The sequence below is a fragment of the Perna viridis genome, chromosome 4 (genome assembly GCF_037379345.1).
Source record: "Perna viridis isolate PV_CMFRI_1.1 ecotype Kerala chromosome 4, ASM3737934v1, whole genome shotgun sequence".
In the NCBI taxonomy this organism is placed as follows: domain Eukaryota; kingdom Metazoa; phylum Mollusca; class Bivalvia; order Mytilida; family Mytilidae; genus Perna; species Perna viridis.
Genome location: NC_142448.1, coordinates 31844943 through 31859701, shown reverse-complemented (window position 1 = coordinate 31859701; position 14759 = coordinate 31844943). Strand labels below are relative to the sequence as shown.

General features: G+C 32.3%; 1 protein-coding gene across 1 annotated transcript; it reads left to right on the top strand.

The window, feature by feature from the left end:
- The first annotated feature begins 1989 nt into the window (after nt 1-1989).
- Nucleotides 1990-11559, top strand: LOC148619761 (uncharacterized). The gene is made up of 4 exons (XM_088580004.1): nt 1990-2049; nt 2315-2482; nt 9976-10152; nt 11203-11559. The coding sequence occupies exons 1-4, from the start codon at nt 2008-2010 to the stop codon at nt 11227-11229; spliced, it is 414 nt and encodes a 137-aa protein (XP_088436130.1). The 5' UTR covers nt 1990-2007; the 3' UTR covers nt 11230-11559.
- The last annotated feature ends 3200 nt before the right edge of the window (nt 11560-14759 follow it).

Sequence of the window (14759 nt, the reverse complement as noted above, 5' to 3'; positions counted from 1 at the left end):
AGTCATCTGATGAATAAGTCTAGTACACTCTATCCTTTAAAGTTTTGGGCATGCTCACTCCATACCGTACAATGAAAATATTTTTTTTTGTTATCACTCAAAATTACAAAAATATCTGAACAAACGTGCATCATACATATCAAAGTCTCGATAAAGGACATTTAAAATAAAAAGATATACGAACAAGTTGCACATTTAAATGAATTGAATGCAAATGAAAATTCTGTTTTCAATATATATTTTATTGTGCGCAAAACATATTGTTAAATTAGTTTATAATGATATAATGTGCCTGCAAAATAAAGATCTAATGTGTATGTTTTATTACCATGTGTTTACAATGTAATAATATGAGATAGGGATAACCCAGCATCGTACTTATACACCTTTCTAACGTTTGTAAAATAATTGAAAAGAAGGTGTTATAACTGAAAGGGCCGAGACAGGATAGGTTAATTTTTGTCCTTTTTTTAAATAATTCAGTGTACCGGATCTGGACACTGTAAATAGTTCCTTTTTATTTTTCCTCGTTTTTTAATCGTACATTTTAATTTTCAACCAATTTAAAGGCTACTACTCTTACTTTGAATTCGCTTCCTGACCCATTTCTGTGAACCTGTCTGACTCCTATTCCAGTTTGACTAAACGTCTATCGTTAGTCTCTCATTATTTACTATCATGACCGCCATCTTTGATCTCTTTGGCATTTTAAAACCCAAACATACATTATAAAATACTTAATGGGCGCAGTTAGGTAAGCCCGCAAGTAAGACCCCTGGACAGTTTTGCAAACATTAACACAACAATATAACCTGATGCAGCTATAACGTTACTTGTGATAAAATGTTTAACAGAATATGAAATTTTCATAAGAATGGAAGTAGAACTTACTCGTGGAAAAGATCAAATGAACAGACAAACAAACGGACGGACAATGTGATTTCTTCATACACAAAACATGCTCGTAGAGAATATGAAAAATCTAGACGAAGCTTCATTAAAGAAAATAACCAACTCACAATTTCTTGGTAATTTTTGTGGTATTTTTTAAAAAAATGGCTGAAAAACAAAATTTGCTCCATTCTTGTGAGAATAATGCACTTAACATGTATAATCAGAAATATAAAATGATCAAACGATAACATACATTAATAAAAATGAACAGTTGATTTAAGTTTCACGAAGATTACTCGAAGCGCTTTCAAATATTGTATAAACCCTATTTTACGAATAAGGCCCAATACTCTAAATCGTAAACTGTGAAGTTTATGAAAGGACCACATATCAACAGACAGAGCGATTCACCAATTTTTTCAAGAAAATTGGTGTCAGCAATTTTCAAATATTTTGGAACGGACGTACACCTGAGTACCATATAGAACATCCCGTGTAGAAAGAAAGGCTTGTAAAACAATCATACAGACTTTGAACGATTATTAATGATTAAGATGAATGATTATAGCTGTTTTTATTTTTATTTCTATGATTCACCTTCGCCAGTGGTCAGTTTGTATACGTCGGGAAATTCCAAAATCATTTAGTATTTCACAACAATTTTATATCACTTCTATCATTATCTCCCTTTCCACAAGACAATAGTAGGTTTTATGATACACTTTCTATCAAATGATCGGTATTGTAATCTTATAGACTAGAAAAAAATGATATTACAAAATTTAAATATTTTTTATGAATGGAGAAAACCTTGCCTATATTTAGACGAATAAAATGACGTTAATAATATCTTGACGACAACATGTGCACTGGCCATGTTAGCTGGTATTTAAATTTCTAATCTATATATAATCTATGTAAGAGGTCTTCAAAACAAACACTTTAATGTGGCGGTTTAAAATTTGGCCCATCGGGTTCAACGGGGAATTTCGTATTTAGTTAACAATTACTCAAATAGAACCGCTCAAAATCCAGCAGCCCTATTAAATATATAAATGAATAAGTGTCCCTCATTTCAGATTAAAACATTGAACATTTAACGAAATATTTCTAATGGCAAATGTTACTAGCTTTTTATACAAAGGAAAATTAATGGTTTGTATTTATGATTATATTATAAAACAAAAAAAGTAAAAGACCTATAGATTTGCCATGTCATTTATTTAGTATAAGTTGAAACCTTTTGTAACAATTAATTAAGAGGTGATAATATTACTTTCACCATTTAACAATATACCGGTATATTTTCTATGTTATTGATTTGTAAAACTCTATTTCTCTTAGTTGCTCAATGTGTGAAATATAAACGTTTTGTAGCATGATGATTCAGTGGACTTTGACTGTAAATTTGTATTTTTAGGAACCAGATATCAACAATACCATCTTTGAAGATGATTACAATACTTTACACAATATGGTGGTAGATTGGAGCCCGGGGGTCATAATGATGATGGCTATACAATTAGGCTTGTTTTGTAAACCCTTACAGAAAAATGGATCAAGAAAACCCATCAATCATTTACAGTCGGTAAGAGAAACGAGCATGTATGAATTACTAGACCAAATACAGAATGTATAGTAATAAATTGCATAAACAGTGTTTTGTCCTCCACACTTATACAATACATACTTTTAAAAAAGTGGGTTTTTTTTTTTATACAATATTTACTTTTAAAAATAATAAAATATTCGACATCGAGTAATCTTATATTTCCATTACTTTTATTACATTATGTCTAAATGATGTCGTAGAATTGATGCTTTAAATAAAAATGGTCATTTATCGTGTATTTTACAGGTTGCTTCTTTAGTGATCGTTTTTTTTGACAGCATTATATACCGTAAATTCAATGCAGGATGTAATATTTGGAGAGAATACAACAGAATCAACATTTTTCATACTGTCATTGTAAACGTTCTGGTAAGTCGAAGTTCTAATTTCCTCGTGGCTCAAACATTATACTAATTTTAACAACTTTAACATTTAAAGGTATGACTGAAGTTACATGAAGAAAAACCTATTTTCTCATAGCCGTTGCTTGTAGATATGATTATATTATTACAATTTCGTCTTCTCTTTCAGGAATTCATCACTAGTGGATTGTTTACTAAATTATTGTTGGCATTTTATTTCATCCTTGTTATTGCGAAGATTTACCAAACATTTCTTGAAGTCGGATCGACAATATATGTATCACTTTTTTGTTGTTAAATACCAATCATTCATTTTGATTAGTTCAGTTTTTAATCCATGTATGATTTTAGTTACTTTATGTTCTTTGTTGTGTATGTCGGTTTTCCATATATTGTCTTTGTCCCTGGATTACATTCTTTTGATTACCGCTATAACCTTGGTTCCCTTGATTACTCTTTCAGTTTTGAATCCACTATACATGTATATTCATGAATAACATTTTGGAGAATACTGAGAGTTATAATAAAATGCAAACATCAAACTTTATGTTCATACTTCTGTAATGTGCAATGAACATAAAATTCATTACCATCACTTTTAATATTAAACAATAACATGAAATACCCTTTCCACCCCAAAAGTTGTTCCCATCCTACTAAGGTCAAAGGAGGTTAGTACATTCTGTATATCTCTTGCCGTTAGTTATCTAACTAGTCCTACCCTCACCCATGCCCTTTTGACTAACCCGTCTAGTAGAATCATTTTACTCAGATTCTAAATTCAAAATAATTTCACATTCAAATAGCAAGTGAGTTAAACAGCAATATGTACGTGCATGAAGATAGCATTCTTGATCGATATATATATATATAGTTCCGATTGTCTTCTATTCAAATTGAAGCATAGATTTTCTAAGATCGGAAAGGCATCATTTGTGGAATGTGGATCAGTTGCATCAGTTTGACATGTATTTATTAGACATAGGTTACGTGTAAAACATTCTCACCATCCGTGGAGAACTATTTTGTTTTCTTGACTTCGTACATACCAATAATAAGACCCGCTAAAACTGTAACAAAGGATTTAGCCAACTACATGTACATAATACCTTGTTAGAAGTCAATGTTTTATGAAATTTATACATTTAACTACTAAGTTTACATAAAAATTAACGCTATTAAAACTCAAATTAGAAACATACAACATACCGATTCAAACAATACAGTGTGTCTACAAGACAAGTACCTTTGCCATCCATGTGCAAAAGGAGCAATGTATATTACAGTGGCTTAATAAAAAGCCAATTTGTTTGTTACATCCAAAAGATGATCCATTCTTCACTGTGAATATGTTTATATATATATGTAAATATATGTAAATACTGGAAACGAAGTGTCCCCAGACCACGACGACAACGACGACGCGGACAACAACTGCGCCATGACATTATACGACCGCAAGTTTTTTTCATCGTATAATAAAAACGGGAGATTTCGCTCTCAAATTTTCTCAAAGAGGGAGATTTGCCAAGGTTTTGTTTTCTCGAAATTTTTATCAATGTTTTATATTTAGCAACAGACATTATGAAATTACGAAACGAATTCATGTGTTCGGAAATATCAACATACATCTACATTAGAGATATAAAACCAAATAGGAAAGATTCACTTCATACGCTTTCACAATATGATTTCCAGGGGGATGCTACTGACTTTTTTGTAAGTAGGTTTGTTAGCTATCTGTTTTAGTGAGTGTGTTTTACTTTTTTTTAGCACATCACGAAATATGTTTTCATAATTCCTAACATTTTTCTCATAGGATAAAATGTCCTTCAAATCATTTTAAATGGTTGATGCCAAACTATTTAACATATCAGGATGTAATCTGATCATTTCAAGTGACCAAAACGTTCGAAATATTAATATCGAATCGGATAATTAAATAATAAAACGTGTGTGTGTTATTTTATGTAAAAAATTAAATAACCACACTTCTTTTTACATGTAACAATTCTAGAATGATGTACGTCGCAATATAAAAAAGACGTCAAATTTTGTCGATTTCGACGTTACCAAAAATGACACCAACACCGTACGCTACGTCTAAGCAATTTAATTGTAAGCGCAAAATTATTTGAAATTTCAATTTTACAATAAGGTTTTAAAATTACATTTTGTTCTTTAGACAACCAAAAATGTGAGGAAAACATTACTATTTTATTAAAAAAAAACAATAACGGTTTTTGTGTATATATGCTCTAGTTCTAACATATTTATTAAACATATTTTCATATGCATACTGATTGAAAATGAATTTTCTTGATCCATCTTTTCTTAAGGAGTTACACATCAATCCCGATTGTATAGCCACCATCATTATCAATCCCGGGCTCCAATCTGCAATCATGTCCTGTAGAGTATTGTAACCGTCCTCATAATTGGTACTGTTGGTTTTGATATCTGGTTCTTAAAGATAAAAAGAAATACAGACGTCAGTAAATATTGAGTAATTGGGGATGTTCCTATCAAGTCTGCTTCCTAATAAGGCAACACATTTAGCTTCACATTACTATTTGAACTAAAAGAGAAAGTTCTGTAAGGACCCCTTTTGGCCTCATACTTTGGGTATTTTTGAAATTTGATTAAAGCTGATTTCCAGGTAGTAGTCGTACAGTAAACTGTTCACAAACACTGAATATAAGATGTTTTTGACGATATTTATAAAATTATTTCAGAAATAACAGTATGCATTTATGTAACTTTTACAAAAACCTTTAACTGTTAACATTTCTGCATTTTTTCAAATGGTTTTTGTGTGGTGTGTGGAATGGAAATGACCACACATCTGTTTTCACAGGAGTTGCAAATGATAGTTATACATAAAATATATGAAGCACGTGAGTCAAAACGCATGTGGTCATTGTTTAAACAGTGAGAAACTGCACGAAGTTTGGCGTTTCCCATCCTTTTGAACTGAATTTCCCAATCTCAGCCAAGTTTGAAGGGCATATATGACCGTATGTTCAAATTATTACCATAAACTAATTATAAAACATATTGTAGCGCTGGTAAACAACATAGAAATTTCTTCATGTAAACGTTGTTTTTGGGGCCAAATTTTGCCCTTACCGAACCAACTTCTTTGACGTGCTCTAAACGGGACTCCAATTAAACGAATAAGTGAATATCATTTGATTCGAAATCAATTATTTTCTTTAGTACGAAAGCTTAACAAATATATTCTGGAATTAAATCATATTTGGACCTATTAACTTGATTTTGTATGTTGGTAAAAATCTCCATTGGATATTTTGTGTTAAACATTTAGTGGTTCAGTATGAAATGAGAAGAAGCGAACTTGCTTTTACACTTTATTGCGCTGCTAAATCCTAAATTGTTCTATTTTAATAATTCCGAACAGATTCTAAATTCCCCTTTTCCCGTCCGAAATACTACGTTAGTAAAAAGCCTGATTGAACTGCTTACTTTGGAGACTTTACTTGCTGTGTATATTGATCATTATTGATCGAAAAGATTTAAATGTCATTTAACAGGGTCAATATGTAAAGCCTTATTTTGTCGTTGTCAAAAAATATTTGACGTCACTTACAATACACTGATTATATGAGGCATTTCCCGTTTATACCTTAGTGTTACGAAATTTCACCTTGAACGCCCCATTGATCTTCATAACAATATCAATCAGTAGTTCTTACTCATTTTTATATAAGACTATTAATCAAGAGTGCCTTGTTGCTTTTGAAGATGTTATTATTAACAATGTAATATTTTAGTATGTTTAGTGGTGTTTGATAGGAAAGTGTGTTTTTTTTTTATCATAAAGAAAATTTATATATATATTTTGTTAAATATTAGAAACAGGAAGCAAACTTGCAAATAGTTGTTAAGCATATAATTCTTGAAATAGGCAATCTTAAACGTTGGATAAACACAATAAATTGGTTTTGCTCCACAGTCAAATATTGAGTTACAAATATAGAAATGCAATAGTGATTCAATCAGAGTGAATAATGGTGATTCATAATGTGCCATTAAAATGAAAAAAGTCAGAACTTGTTGGAATAAGCCCAAGCATGTTATTTCCGTAAATGGCGAATTTTTTGTTGGTTTTTTTTTCAAAACATACAAATGGTTAAAGTAATCCTGCTACATCCCTGATCTGGTATTCGTAATGTCTAATCGATAGGGTCCGCATGTCAAAAAAGTTATCCAGTGGACAAAAGTCATCTGATGAATAAGTCTAGTACAATCTAGTGAATAAAAGTATCAACACTTTGAAGTTTTGGATTAGTGGGCATGCGCACTCCATACCATACAATGAAAATACGTTTTCTTGTTATCACTCAATAGAGTTATTACAAAAAATATCCCAACAGAACAAAAGTGCATCAAATCTATATAAGAGGCTCGATAGGGGATATTCAAAATATAAAGATGTGCGAACAGGTTGCACATTAAAATGTGGTTTGCGAATTGAATGCAAAGTATGTGGCCAAAAGGGGTCCTTACAGAACTTTCTCTTTTAGTTCAAATAGTAATGTGAAGCTAAATGTGTTGCCTTATTAGGAAGCAGACTTGATAGGAATATCCCCAATTACTCAATATTTACTGACGTCTGTATTTCTTTTTATCTTTAAGAACCAGATATCAAAACCAACAGTACCAATTATGAGGACGGTTACAATACTCTACATGACATGATTGCAGATTGGAGCCCGGGATTGATAATGATGGTGGCTATACAATCGGGATTGATAATGATGGTGGCTATACAATCGGGATTGATGTGTAACTCCTTAAGAAAAGATGGATCAAGAAAATTCATTTTCAATCAGTATGCATATGAAAATATGTTTAATAAATATGTTAGAACTAGAGCATATATACACAAAAACCGTTATTGTTTTTTTTTAATAAAATAGTAATGTTTTCCTCACATTTCTGGTTGTCTAAAGAACAAAATGTAATTTTAAAACCTTATTGTAAAATTGAAATTTCAAATAATTTTGCGCTTACAATTAAATTGCTTAGACGTAGCGTACGGTGTTGGTGTCATTTTTGGTAACGTCGAAATCGACAAAATTTGACGTCTTTTTTATATTGCGACGTACATCATTCTAGAATTGTTACATGTAAAAAGAACATTTCCGAACACATGAATTCGTTTCGTAATTTCATAATGTCTGTTGCTAAATATAAAACATTGATAAAAATTTCGAGAAAACAAAACCTTGGCAAATCTCCCTCTTTGAGAAAATTTGAGAGCGAAATCTCCCGTTTTTATTATACGATGAAAAAAACTTGCGGTCGTATAATGTCATGGCGCAGTTGTTGTCCGCGTCGTCGTTGTCGCCGTGGTCTGGGGACACTTCGTTTCCAGTATTTACATATATTTACATATATATATATAAACATATTCACAGTGAAGAATGGATCATCTTTTGGATGTAACAAACAAATTGGCTTTTTATTAAGCCACTGTAATATACATTGCTCCTTTTGCACATGGATGGCAAAGGTACTTGTCTTGTAGACACACTGTATTGTTTGAATCGGTATGTTGTATGTTTCTAATTTGAGTTTTAATAGCGTTAATTTTTATGTAAACTTAGTAGTTAAATGTATAAATTTCATAAAACATTGACTTCTAACAAGGTATTATGTACATGTAGTTGGCTAAATCCTTTGTTACAGTTTTAGCGGGTCTTATTATTGGTATGTACGAAGTCAAGAAAACAAAATAGTTCTCCACGGATGGTGAGAATGTTTTACACGTAACCTATGTCTAATAAATACATGTCAAACTGATGCAACTGATCCACATTCCACAAATGATGCCTTTCCGATCTTAGAAAATCTATGCTTCAATTTGAATAGAAGACAATCGGAACTATATATATATATATCGATCAAGAATGCTATCTTCATGCACGTACATATTGCTGTTTAACTCACTTGCTATTTGAATGTGAAATTATTTTGAATTTAGAATCTGAGTAAAATGATTCTACTAGACGGGTTAGTCAAAAGGGCATGGGTGAGGGTAGGACTAGTTAGATAACTAACGGCAAGAGATATACAGAATGTACTAACCTCCTTTGACCTTAGTAGGATGGGAACAACTTTTGGGGTGGAAAGGGTATTTCATGTTATTGTTTAATATTAAAAGTGATGGTAATGAATTTTATGTTCATTGCACATTACAGAAGTATGAACATAAAGTTTGATGTTTGCATTTTACTATAACTCTCAGTATTCTCCAAAATGTTATTCATGAATATACATGTATAGTGGATTCAAAACTGAAAGAGTAATCAAGGGAACCAAGGTTATAGCGGTAATCAAAAGAATGTAATCCAGGGACAAAGACAATATATGGAAAACCGACATACACAACAAAGAACATAAAGTAACTAAAATCATACATGGATTAAAAACTGAACTAATCAAAATGAATGATTGGTATTTAACAACAAAAAGTGATAAATACCTCTGTGTTCAGAGTTGATACATATATTGTCGATCCGACTTCAAGAAATGTTTGGTAAATCTTCGCAATAACAAGGATGAAATAAAATGCCAACAATAATTTAGTAAACAATCCACTAGTGATGAATTCCTGAAAGAGAAGACGAAATTGTAATAATATAATCATATCTACAAGCAACGGCTATGAGAAAATAGGTTTTTCTTCATGTAACTTCAGTCATACCTTTAAATGTTAAAGTTGTTAAAATTAGTATAATGTTTGAGCCACGAGGAAATTAGAACTTCGACTTACCAGAAAGTTTACAATGACAGTATGAAAAATGTTGATTCTGTTGTATTCTCTCCAAATATTACATCCTTCATTGTGTTTCTCTTGAAACTGTTTATGTTTAGATATAATCTGGCAGTGGGGTAAATTGTTCAGCATGTTTAAGTTTAAGAACAGTCAGTGGATGAAAAGTGGTAATATTTTCAACTAATGTATGTGTTTATGGTATTTATGAGAACGTAGGCCATTAGGGTTGAACAAAGCTGTTTTAGCTTCTATTCTAATAAAACATATTTTCTATATGCGATTTAGATGTATGTGTGTTTTAGGCACTGAGAAGTCTGCCAGCTCTTAGACATATTCTTCTTGGTAATTCACCTAAGCTAACAGTGAAAAGGCTTGTTCATGTCTTAAAACCAGAATTCAGTGAATCAAGTTCAAATAAACAGAAATTTGAAAAAAAAGTGTTTATACCGCATTCATGCGCTATATCAGAGAAGTTACAGGTATGTATTTATTGGATGTGTTATTATTAGGTATAATACCACTATTAAGGGGGACCAGCCGCCTGCACATACCAGAGATTAGTCTGTAAAAAAACCCAAAGTAGTTCCAAGAATGTATTTTTTCGTTTGTATAATGATATCACCTTGTCACCGTCGTTGGCGTCTCTCTAACTTTTTTGTTTCTTTAGGATACAACTTGAGTAAACCTTAACCAATCTTTTTGAAATTTCAACACAATGTTCTTAAGAGCACGGCGAAAGGCCCTGATGTTTCAGGTTTTTGCCCCATCCCTTTAGAAATTAATAAGCTACAATGCGTGTTATAATTATGATTGACAAGAAAAGTTTTATGTTTTATCCGATTTTTAGCTCACAGTGCCCAAAAAGTGAACTATTGCCATCGTCGTCGTTAACAAGTTTTCAAAACTCTCCTCCTAGCTGACATTACTTGACCAAATAGAACTAAACTTGGTATGAATGCTCCTTAGGGTGTTCTGCATAGAACTGATTTTGGGATATTTGATCCTTGAAAATTATACGTGAAAAGAACAAATTTTACTACGTCGGCCATCTTTTTAATCGGATTTCCTAGGCCTCATTATGTTACAAACTAGTATTATGTCCGCGATTGCCCAAAGAGAAGAGAATATAACACGCTGCGGTTGAATCATGGTAGGCCCCGCGAGTTCTTTTAAATCATTCAATATTTAATTTAGCAAATGATGGCTATGCAATAAATCCATTATGCATTATATTCTAGTGGATACTCTACAACATCCTAACAATTTTGTAGATTTACTTACATAGTAACAAAACAATACAAAGAAATGTCACACTCGGTTGACCTGCATCAGTTCCTTGGTAATGTCCACATAGATACACATACACAGGACATGTAAATTTGTTATAAAATAATTGTTAACTGTGCACATCCAATGAAACAAAATATCTTAGCTGCAACTACTTTACAGGAAAGTGTGCCTTCCCCAAAGTTCTACGGGGATGACAAAATTGCTTTACATGTAACTAACAGTGTTTTTTACTTGTGCAGCTGGAAGAAGGGGTACTTTGTCGTTAAAAGTATTCTTGAATTTTCTACTGCTACAGATGAAGATCCACTACTAGGATTTGAAACATTTAACATTTGTTGAGTGTGCTGAATCCTTCCTTCCTGTTGCAAACACATGCATTAGCAGGATGACATTACCAAGGCCATCATCTTTAACCAGCCTACCAGAGGACGCCACACTTTTTTAAACTTATGATTTTGCTTTTTCAAACACACACTATGGACAAAAATGATACAGCAGTTTAGAAAGACATAATGTTATTGATTTAAAGCTATTTTCCAATAAGCAATTTTCAACTTAATTCAATTCCAAAATTGAACCTAATATGCACTGTTTCTGACAAGATTGTTTTTATTTGATAACTTTTGTACTTTTGAAGAATAAAGTTTATTCCTAAATAAATGGTCTTACTGTTCATACGACCGAAAGAAATTTGCCGTCACATAATGATATGTAATGGTGCTGTTGTCTTATGTAGTTGCTTTGTTTTGTTCCATATCTTAAATATTTGTCAGTGAAGAAAGTTTAACAAGGTTCTATAACACAAAAGAAGGGTGCTATTGATTTTGGGGGTTTTGATCCCAATCATTTTGGATACTATTTTTTGGACCAAGAAATTCAGGAATAATGAAATTATCAATAATTGAAATTAGCAGCCACCATTGTTATTTATAGACCATAGCGGTCAAGTCACCTATATCTACTTTCTACACATATCTCAAAAACTAGAAGAGATACTGGAAAATAAAGGTGACTTCTTTAACTTGAGGATCTCTGTAAAAGTATCCCATTTTAGGAAACCATCTCGGTGGTCTCTGGGTAGCATGATCAACTCGATTCCTGGAGGGTTTGGGTTCGATCCTCGGCCGAGTCACACCTAAGACTTTAAAATTGGCAGTCACTGCTTTTTCTCCAAGTATGCGGTATTTAAGGGGATAAGTGAAGACAGGGTGATAATGTGACCCTGCATATTGTTCCTTCTATTAGCTAGCACAATAACAATCCAGCCTAGCATGTCGAACTAGTTCAAAGCAGGGACTGTTTGCTGTGTTAATCGTGTTCATAAAATTTCTACCATAGGATGTCAAACCATACTAAACAATCAAGTTTTAGGGCGACTACTTATTGCCCTTACATGACAAAAATGTTGATTGTTGTGGTTTTGCTTATGAATTGATAAGCGCAACAGATATCTAATAAGAACTTCAAATTGTTGAAACCTGTTATAGCTTTCATACAAAACCTCAGTTTTGTACCACAATATACCAACCAACCAATTAAGCGATGTTGAGGTTGATTTTGATGGTTATTTAACTTGAACAATTGATAAATAATAGACCAGAGACAATCATCATTTTGAAGTTAAAGATAATAACATTTTGTCCATTACTTCAAATGAACAAGTTTCAGTAGCCCTAGCCAGACTTTGTCGTCGATTACTCGGTAGCTCAAATGAGTTTTCAGTGTGTATCAGGGAAACATTATTATACTAGCATTACTTTCTTTTTGTACATTGTAAAACAATTTTTGGTTTAATTTCTTCATATATAAATTGCAATTTATATGCTCTAAATGAAATTTGAAATGTTCACAGCAATTCATTTTCAATTCGCTAATATTGTTAGCGACTTTTTTGCAGTTGTACTTTCAGTACTTTATATTCGTATATGATTTGCATAATTATATATTACTACTCCACGTTATGATGCAGATCTGTGCCGTATTTACAGCTAATGCGTTATTGTTATAGCTTCACGCGAGATAAAAATGCACCTCTTAAATTTCATACACGTGTGTTGTACGTGTGTTTCTTGCTTGTATGAGAACGGGAAGTTCACATGAAATTCAGGCAGATTGGCTTGTTACAAGACAATATAGGTCATACACATTAGCAGGGCCCCGATATATATAAATATTCATTGCCAGTTGTTTAATCTGGTTCCCTGGTCAATATTATAAACGACCAAAAGATCGCTAAAATGAACCTCTTAAAAATATCATGCACATGTCTTTGTGTGTTTTTTGTTATCGTATGAGAACGGGAAGTTAACATCCAAAGATGAAATGATCGGTCAGCATTGAATTTATCTAATATCACCCAGTTTCCTATTCAAACACAGGGGCGCGTTACAATTTACTATATAGGTTATATACATTATCAGGGCCCCGATATCTATGTATAGCATTTCCAGTTGTTTGATCTGGTTATCAGTTGTTTTGATTGCAAAAATTCGGGTCATCACGATTACGAAAGGGTAATCATACCAAGGGAACCAAGAGTCTAGAGGAAGCCACCCGATTCATACCTGAAAGTTAATTATAGGTCTTTGTCCGATTTTAGAGCGTATCGCATTCGTGCAATTCGTATGTAGAAAGTAATCCAAAATTAGTGGGCAGAGAATATATGGCGTTTATCGACTTTGATGACTTCAGTCTTTGATTTCTTTCATGAAGAAGAGGAAGAAAGTTATATCAAACCACGGGAGTTTCCTACCACCAGCTTTATCAAGTGGGGTTGCATATTTGACAGTGGAAGTATGCCTGAGATCAAACCAAAACAGTGATTATTCCGTGTTTGTCAGTAACCCACTTTAATGTTCAAATTGAATTTCGTAAATGTGTTTTTATAATCTGTCTGCCAGTGGCAGTGGCAGAAAAATATCACTAAAATGCACGATTATTATTTTTTCTTTTTTAATATAGAGAGCTCAACACTTTCTGCCATAACCTTCACCACAAATACTAGAATCTAAATATAACAAAATATTACCCTTAAATAAAATGCTTAGTTAAAGTCAAATTACATGGTGATTTTTGTGACCCTTTTATAATAAACTACTCAAGTCAAACTTACAGCACGATGACATCTACTTGGGGTGAAACTATTATTATACAATGTATTATAGAGTTTAAACCCAGTTTTTCAGTACCATTTGATAAAGATTGTCAGTACAGATTAATAAAGATTTGTCAGTACAGCTTCACATAATGTGACGAATTTTAAACACGTACGCAGGAACTATAGAATGTTAAAAAGAATGAAAGGCTTGGTTTTACAGCATGAGCCATGACATTCTGTTTTTTTCCTTGCAAACATTTGCGAAATGTTGTTTTCTATTGTGAGGAGCTGGGATGGAATGTGTTATTACATTGAATTTGTTTTGGTGATTACTAAAAAAATCAGTGTTTGTTTTATTCAGACTGATGTTTGTTAAATAATGTAAAATAATGAAATGACAAATGAACTGTTCTATAGCAACAACATGGGACGCAATTGTCATGATAAAGCTATATTTTGATGTACAGGGTACTGTTTCGAGTTCGCCAATCATAAGCAACAAACATCACAGGGAAGCTTAGCTATTTCGTACAAAAGTACGAAAAGTATCAATGGCATTATATTGTTTTTACTTATGTAAATAAATCTAATTGTACATTCAAAGTAAATGTAACATTGTTGTAAAATATTTACACAGTTAATAAAGCTTTCAGTGCCATTACTTTCATCGTTTGCTATGGTTGTTCTATCAACTGATCT

Bases quoted from the DNA above. Each gene is read 5' to 3' on its own strand.
- LOC148619761 (XM_088580004.1), top strand. From the start codon at position 2,008: ATGGCAAATGTTACTAGCTTTTTATACAAAGGAAAATTAATG. The intron at 2,483-9,975 runs GTAAGAGAAACG...TGTGTGTTTTAG, and splicing joins CCATCAATCATTTACAGTCG to GCACTGAGAAGTCTGCCAGC. The intron at 10,153-11,202 runs GTATGTATTTAT...TTACTTGTGCAG, and splicing joins CTATATCAGAGAAGTTACAG to CTGGAAGAAGGGGTACTTTG.